General features: G+C 52.9%; 2 protein-coding genes across 2 annotated transcripts in view; one reads left to right on the top strand and one right to left on the bottom strand.

The window, feature by feature from the left end:
* Positions 1–1,827, bottom strand: part of CSUI_001130 (actin like protein alp1) — a gene marked incomplete at its 3' end in the record, with an annotated part of 2,347 nt that extends 520 nt beyond the window's left edge. Inside the window, exons 1-2 of the mRNA XM_068061336.1 lie at positions 806–1,827; positions 354–574 (exon numbers count right to left, since the gene is read on the bottom strand). Coding sequence (XP_067926693.1) covers positions 354–574; positions 806–884 — 300 coding nt within the window. The 5' untranslated portion in view covers positions 885–1,827. The remainder of the gene's footprint in view (positions 1–353; positions 575–805) is intronic.
* A 3,212-nt stretch (positions 1,828–5,039) lies between these two features.
* CSUI_001129 (multi-pass transmembrane protein) overlaps positions 5,040–7,935 on the top strand; it is a 3,729-nt gene continuing 833 nt past the window's right edge. The window contains exons 1-3 of the mRNA XM_068061335.1: positions 5,040–6,013; positions 6,624–6,931; positions 7,394–7,935. The exon at positions 7,394–7,935 is cut by the window's right edge and continues 833 nt beyond it. Of these exons, the coding sequence (XP_067926692.1) occupies positions 5,592–6,013; positions 6,624–6,931; positions 7,394–7,836 (1,173 nt within the window). The 5' untranslated portion in view covers positions 5,040–5,591 and the 3' untranslated portion in view covers positions 7,837–7,935. The remainder of the gene's footprint in view (positions 6,014–6,623; positions 6,932–7,393) is intronic.

Raw genomic sequence — 7,935 nt, 5'->3', positions numbered from 1 at the left:
TATATATATATATGTGTATGTGGATACTAACTGAGAAAACGTGAAGCTTCGGCTTGAAGAAAGGAATGTGGAAAATGGTGGCATGCGCTTATCTCTCCACACCCAGTGACGTGGGAAACACACCCTATATCACTTCCGAGAAAAACAATCACCGGGAATCCCGGTGATTTGACAGAAGTATACACATACACATATATATATATATATACAGCGTGAGTACGTACCTACGGAAAAGTAAGCACCAGAAGCAGATTAGCTGAACGACTACATCAAGTTCTTGGAAATTGCACGCAAACAGGTATGAACCAGAGAGTGTTTCTATGCGTACGTAGAGGCAGAGAATGGCCACTTACATCGACCCAGTTGTCTATGTGTCCATGATCAATAGGGTACGTGAAGCTCAGATGATGTCTGTTAGCAATGGCCTCTTCTCCAACAAAAGCAGAGCCCGCGCCTTCCCCGCCCTCAGCTTTGGAACTATAGAGCTCCGCGAAGCGCCTTCTTGGCCGACCCACAATTGTCGGGAAGATGACTGACGGTTCTTCGTCTGCGGCGGTCCCTGCTTTCATATATCCTGGAGAAACGAGAAGAAAACAACGGATGCTTTGTGTTGTAATTTGTACCGGAACGACGGAAGAAACATACTGCGGTCTGAACGGTTTACTGCAAGGTAACAGAAACCAGAGGAAGTTCTGTATACGAGAGAAGCAAACGATCCACTGCGAGGGTGGTCATAAATTCCAGTGCACTCATCTGGCTATAAAGGAAAGTCGCAGAATGGAGCTAAACTGATGGTATGGCGCACCTGATCCATTATCGATGATGACCGGGGGAGGTCCATCAAAGACCTCAACCCCTTCTCCGGCTCCCTCGTCCAGCGACATGTCTCTTTTCACGAAAGAAAAACACCTGCGTGAAAGAAAGTTAACACCGTTGCGTCTACGGAAGAAATACAAACGAAGCGCAGTGTCCTTGAGATGGAGGAAGCAGCTGCCGTATGGTGACACGTGGCCGACGCGACGAGAACGAAGTCAGCTGGTTTCAGCCCAACGGGGCGTAACGATGAACCATTTGCAGGGAAAAAAAGTTATATTGCAGAAGGCGAAGAAATACACGAGTCATATAAACTTGTTGAGAACGAAACGACAATACAACGAAGAAAGGGTTCTCTAAGTACGCTACGTTGTACGGGGCGCGCCGCAGCGGCACCTGCGGCTGAAACCCGAGCAAACGAAGTCCAGAGAGCGTCGAGCTCAGGATGGAAGCACTAAGGCGCTTCTACAGAACACACAGTTACGCTAATTCGTGGAACTGGAAAAGTGAAGCCTCTTCCAAGACAAAAAAACCCGGGAACAGCGTCCATCATTCAGAAGCACACGCACGAATACGCCACATGAAAATAGCCGCGGGGTGTGTCACACCGAACACACCCCTTTTCCGCCGCAGTGAAGTTGAAAACGAAGTGGAAGAGACGGTGAAGCTCGGTTCTTGAACAGTTTGTCGGGTTTCAGAAACTCCAACACATCGGCGACGGAAGTCCACGAGGCACAATAGCCCGCCGTACTGACGAGGCCTCTGCTTTCAACAAAAGAGAATCCTTACGCAAAACACTGTTTGTGCTGTGTAAGACTGGACACAAGGCTTCACAGCTAGAAAGAGAAACCTCAAAGCCAGCGGACACTACACCGGATAGCGGGCTTTATTGGCTTGACGAGATGCCCGAGGACGACCCCGGGGATGCATACTAGATCAACATGCATGTCGCAAGTGGAGACCGGTGTTTCTAGCGCGAAGTATCCGCATGTCAGAAGAGACGAACGCTCTGTTCGAAGCCGGAAAAGTTCTGCCTCAGGAAACCAAAAGGGCAAGGAGAAAGGTCAAAGCGAAAGGAAGGAGCCGAAAAGTCGGTACGATAACAACCTCGCTGTCGAAAGCTAGCGTGATCGGTTCCCAGCCGGAAAGGCCGATGATCTCTTCCAGTAGCTCTCTCTTCCCTTGCTTACTCTCAACGCCACTGGCGCTACGAATGCTTAAGTACCTGGTGCTGCGAGCTCTGCAGAAATACAAGGAACCTCTTGGCCGTTAGACGGGGGAGGGGACTCACAAAGGTCAGAGGAACGGCACGGAGAGACGCGCTTCCTAAACTGAAGGGTACCGCAGTTCCGCGGCCCCCCGATACAAGAGCCCTCATTTCTCCGGCTTAGGAAGCAGGAGGACTACCAAAGTGTGCGGTCCATCGTTTAATAAGCCGCTGCATACCCCTGCGCCAGGCATGGTGTCCCCTTGCGCTCACAAGGGACGGGTACGGCTTGGGTTACCTGAAGAGTAACGACGGCGTAAACAAGCAGCAGGTGTCCCTCTTTCGCTTTTCCGCTGCGCCGGGGGTCCCCGTTTCTCGCTGGACTGTACCCTGCTGCAGAAGCTGATCGGCCGGCTATCTTCGCTGAATGTGTGATTGCCGTGTTTCTGCCACTTTCTCCGGTAGTGCGCATGAAGCATGGTTTGAAGTTTGCACGCACACACACCCGGCGCTTGTCGCCTTACACAGTTGCATGAGTAAGAGACCAATGGTCTTGATGGGCGGCGCCGCCTCATGGCCCCGTACAAGTTCTCGCCCGGGATAGCACGTCTTGCCTACAATGACTAGCGGGCATAACAGTTTACAGTTCGCGTCGCGACCAAATAAAGTAAGTCGCCACTGTTCAACGTCAGTCGGCCCGGGGGACACCCGTGCAGACGCAACGCGTCAGCACGCGGCGATCACCTCGTGGACGACGGAGAGCAAATCAGTTCATTACCAAAATACCCTCCAGGGCAGACACTATCAGGGAGTACATCAACATCTACGGTACGCTCGACAGGAATATGCCGGAGCCAGGCCGGATTACCCCGGCGCCTTTGTAGCCAGACCAGCCGGAAAGGCAGTGGAGTTGTACATCTAGTAAGCCCTTTCTGGACAATAGGCTCCGATGGAACGAGCCACGTAGATTTGTAGCTCTCGAGAACCCTGAGCCGCCCCAAGGCAGCGCGCGCAATCTCAACCGGCGGACCCCGCCACTGATGCGCGACGGAAGGGCTCCAGCTCGTCGGCTGCCGCCTATCAACCTGGGGGCGCGGGACCAACATGAGTATAGAACCGACACTTTGATTCCTGACTGCAGGCCGCGTCGAGCAGTACTGCTGTGCTTACATATAGCACTGGGCACTAGACTGGTAAGTGGCCCTGGCGCCGCAATGTATTTGGACTCCGTCAGCGCATGAAAAACTCGTCCCGTCGCGCAACCCTAACACTGCGCAGTCGAGCCAGAGGTAAATTGTCTACCTTGTTAAGAGAAAAACTCTTCCAGCAGACGGCGGGGTGATGCCCCTCTGCCACCTAGCCTGACTGCCGGATCGCGGTTCACCGCTGAGTCCCTTGTCGCGAAGGGACTCACAGATTCAAGCGGACAGGTCAACCCTTAGAGATCCGCTCACTGAAGCAGCCTGTTTACGGGGGAAGAGTACGACGAGGAACGTCGGGTCCGTCAGGGGATTCTTGGCACGCCTTTCAGGGCGCGGAGGAGCAGGAGGCCGATGGCGCGAGTACTTACTCGGAAGTCAGGTCTGCGTGGCGGTGGTGCCGTGAAGTGCGTTCCCCAGACCCTTGTGGCCACTGTGGGCTCATTTCTCTGGCTATCTGCAAACCAGAGGGGCGGCATGCCTTATGTACTGGTCCGCTTGTTGACTCGGACTAAGGCAGCTTAGACGACCGCTTCAGAAACAAGAATCCACTTCGTGACACTGTACCGGGGCATAAACGGAATGTAGCCCCAGGTCCCGAAGGTTGGCGCTGCCGTCATGAACCAATTCAAGCGACGATAAGAAGCCATATCGGGCAGGACGGCGGGATTTCTGGGCGCGTTGCAAACGCTTGAGTTTGTATACTGGGCCCCAATACAGCGTGATTAGTTTCCGAGTGCGGACTGCAACCTTGCGTCATTCCTGAAAGACCATCAAGTAAGGAAGCTGACTGAAGCTTCGAGTTTTCTGCCGGCACTGTGAGCAGCATAAACGGGTGCACGGAATGGAGACGTGAGCCGGACGCACTACAGGCTTCCGGTATGGCGTATCGCAACCCTATGCCAATTGCCATCGCGAGACTCTGTTGAACTCGCCTTACTCCGCAATGAAGGAAAGCGGACAAATTGGCAAGGCTGCGGCTTGATCGGAATGCTCTGGTCGAGCCGGCGGGCACGGAGGAAAGGCCGAGTATTCCAGAGGGTTCAGGGTTCGGCATACTGGCAGGGGACGACTAGACGGCAGGAATCCAGGTGCACTCGAGTCGCTCAAGGAAAGAAGCCTGGGACGACTCCCCTACCTGCTAGAATGCTTTCGGCACGGTGCAGACAGCAGCTCTATTCTTCATGCAAGTCAAGGCTAACAAGCCTTGCGAAACCCGGCTACGGTCTGAGAGCAGCCCGTTCCCCATCCAGGGGCGGCGCGAGCTTGATGGCTCTCCAGGTTCCCCGAACACGCGTTGTTGCAGGAAGCAGAACTCTTCAGCTGGCTCCATAACTCGCTAACAGTCTTAGACATGCGACTTTCCCAATGAGAGGAAGGCAGCAGCACGGTAACTGATCAGCCGGCAAAAGCAGTGCCCATTTATGGGCCGTGGCTGGTGAAGCTTACTTCCTGCTAGCGGATGGTCAGGATATCAGTAGAGAAGTGTTTCGCGAACGAGCCAGGGACTTGTATGCAGCTGAAGACAATCGTGGAGCGTTACTCTCGGGTCCTGCCCGACAACCAAGGGACAACGCTAAGCGGTCACCAGAGGGGCACGATGCTTCCTGGCCGTTCCAGAAATCGAAGACCGCTGCTTGCGGCCTGGATCTCCCCTAGCTAGTGGGACTTGCTTCAGCTTTGTGGGACGGGCGGGCCACGCGCCTCCCGCATGAACCATGCTCTCGACGTTTCATCGCGGCAGCCAGCTTCAGCACGGCCAGCAGCTGTCCGCGAAAGATCGGGCAGCGCAGTCTGAGCGTCGGGACATTCAGTTGTCGCCGTGTTGCAGCCAGCGTTCGCTACACGTGAAGCGTCAAGACCAGGTCGCCCCGCGTCAAGTTCTTGCTATTTCTATGAGTGTACGAAAAAAAACACTCGTTTTTACATAATTTTCTAGATTTCTTCGAAGACTTCCGGTTGCAACTTCGCCGCGCCACTGACCGACGTTTTCCGCAGAGGCACCACAGCAGGAGCAGCCGCAAGCAGACCCACGCCGCGCCCGAGCGATACAAACACCCCCGCAGCTTGTTGTAACTTACTCTGTCTGTTGCATTGTGTTTTTCCGGCTTCCTGGAGCAATTCCTGAGTGTCCAGTCTTCTTTTCTGTGTTTTTTCTTGTTTTTTTTGCAGGAAGTGTGTCTTTTTTACCTCCTCGTTTTCTTTTTGCTGTTTGTTTCCTGAGAAAAGCGCCGGCACCGGACACCCGTGACAGCCAGCTGTACATACACATCGTCCGCTGCGGCTCGGTGCTACTCAATTTCTACGTGTCTTCGAATCGCCACAGGTGCACGTCACCCAGATTTCTCCTGTTTTTAGTCAATCGTATCACGATGTATTCTCTCGGTGTCGAAGGCGATGAGACCCTCCTGGCTCAACAACAAATGAGCAGTCCAGGAGTCATGATGGGGAGCCGAGGTATGAGCCCCGTTGCTGCATCGGCTCCTCTGGGTGGGTATGTCCCACCTGGAGCTGATGATGATGGAGAGCCCAGCCCAAGAGGAGAAGAACATACGCCGTTGCTCCACGGCCTAACAACCAAGTTACTTCGATTTTCTATGTCTCTCAAGGCTGTTTCCATGGCGCTTATGTGCGTCTTCTTTCTTGCATTCGGCGGCCGCTGGGTCTTCACCTTCCACGCCTACCCTGATATGTCCAATGGTTTCCATCTTTCTATGGTCGTCCTTATGACTATCTATCTCGCCGGGACTCTCTGCCTTTCTCTCTTCCAGTCGTTCGTTGCTGATGACTCCAAGTAAGCATCATACTAGGATCGTGCAACTGTGCGGAAACGTGTATGGCAATGCTCTGTGCTTTAACGATAGTATGATGTTCGTTTGAGCGTGGTGGCGGCCCATTTGGAGTGCCTATGGCTGTCAACAGAAAGCACGGCAGGGCAGTTGAGTGGTTTCCCAGTATGCGCCTACCTTGGCATCGGAACGTGCTTCGCGCTCACGTCTAGCACATGCTTCGAGTACTCCGTAGAGAGCAAGTCACGCGTGGACGTCTCCACACATATCCCGCGTGACTCGAAACTAAGCGGTCTTCTCTGTGGAGGAAGGCTCAAAGAGTTGAATCACGGCCATACCGAAGGGACGGGAGACGTTCAGCCGGGACAGGGAGAGGGTCCGGTTGAGTGTGCGATTCCCTTCCCACTACCTGGACACTGCTTCTGTTGCCCACTTGTTAATTTTGAAGAAGAAAGTTGAACATGTCTCGCCCTTCTCCATATTGGCTCGTGATTTCATTTTCTGCATCACTAGTGCAGTCCTGAAATCCAAAATATCGAGGCTTTCCCTCCCACTCCCCCCCCATGTTGTCTCATGAACTGACTCTTTTCGCTTGTTTCTCTTGATTGATTTCAGATGGACGAAAGGATTCCGAACGGGCTCGAAAATCTTGGCAGCCGCTGTCACTCTTGACGGTCTTGCTGCGATGCTCCGACTTGTACAGTACCTGTATTTATACAACTATCTTTCTGTCGTTTGGTGGACAAAGTTCAATGTATCCAAATCTGAGTGGATTCTCTTCACCGTCAGCAACGTTCTAGACGGTGTATCTCTCTTGTGCTATGGCTGGGCTTTCTTCTACATGGAGGTTTACCATGATGAAGGGACGTATGAGGAGCTCGCATGGGGCATGTTCGGTCTCTTCAGTGTCTCCGGAGCACTAAGTAAGTCTTTCAGTCGATTTCTTCTGTCCTTTCTGCAGCCTTCAGTTTGTCAGCGAGTGTATATCGTTATTAAGTCATTCACAGATAGCGTATGCCTGTCCGTTCTCCTGTGACCGTATTTCAGTGGGTCCCTGGTATTCTGCTCTTTCACGTGGACGCTGTCTTTATCTTGCCGTGTTCCTTAGGTGCTGTTGTCTCTGCGTCCGAGTTTATTCCCATACCCTCGTTGGTCATTTGGGCCCCTTTGCCTGTTATCTCACCTTGCGTCCGTGTAGTGCTCCTGAAGCTGTGAACAGAATACCTTTGTTCTCTGCGTGTTTCTGGACACATTCCCGGGAACACTGGAATCCGTGCCGTTCTAGAGACATCCATTATGAGTAGCTAAGGATGCTTCGTGCTTGGACTGCTCCCCCAATCTCTCACGTTGTGTCTGCGTTTTTTCCCATGTTTTTTTCCGTTCAGTGATCCTGATGGTCTTCGCCGGTTGCGGGGCAGTCTTCATGCTGCTTGCTGTAGCAGGGGCATATGCCACTGCATGCTACTGGGCATATTTGTTTGAGCCTCTGTTGGACAAATGGTCCCCGGAGCTTCACTGCAGAGATATCAACACAGACATTATGCCGATGGATACCCAACAGCAGCACTCTACCCCAGCGAATACCAATTACTACGGCACCACACAGACCATGGGAAGCTCTTCAAGCCAGCAGCCATACCAGGCCTTAGACTCGTCATCTGCTCAGCCTATGGGGACTTCTTCAACTCCTGTGATGTCATCGTATTCGGCGCAACACCCACTTAATGCGTCCTCGGCGGACATTCCCACTCATTACGACTATTCACAACTCCAGCAGCAGGTGTCTCAGGCGGTAGAAATGGGAATGGTGAACATGAATTACCAGTGAGAGAAAGACTAGATCAATGCGATTCGATTTTTTTGTAGTAAAGGGAGATAGATCTATCCGCGTCTCTTCTCCGGCAGTACGTATGACACATTTGGCTGC

The sequence above is a fragment of the Cystoisospora suis genome, assembly GCF_002600585.1.
Source record: "Cystoisospora suis strain Wien I chromosome Unknown contig_442, whole genome shotgun sequence".
Lineage (NCBI taxonomy): Eukaryota > Apicomplexa > Conoidasida > Eucoccidiorida > Sarcocystidae > Cystoisospora > Cystoisospora suis.
This window is presented reverse-complemented; position numbering and strand designations above follow the sequence as displayed.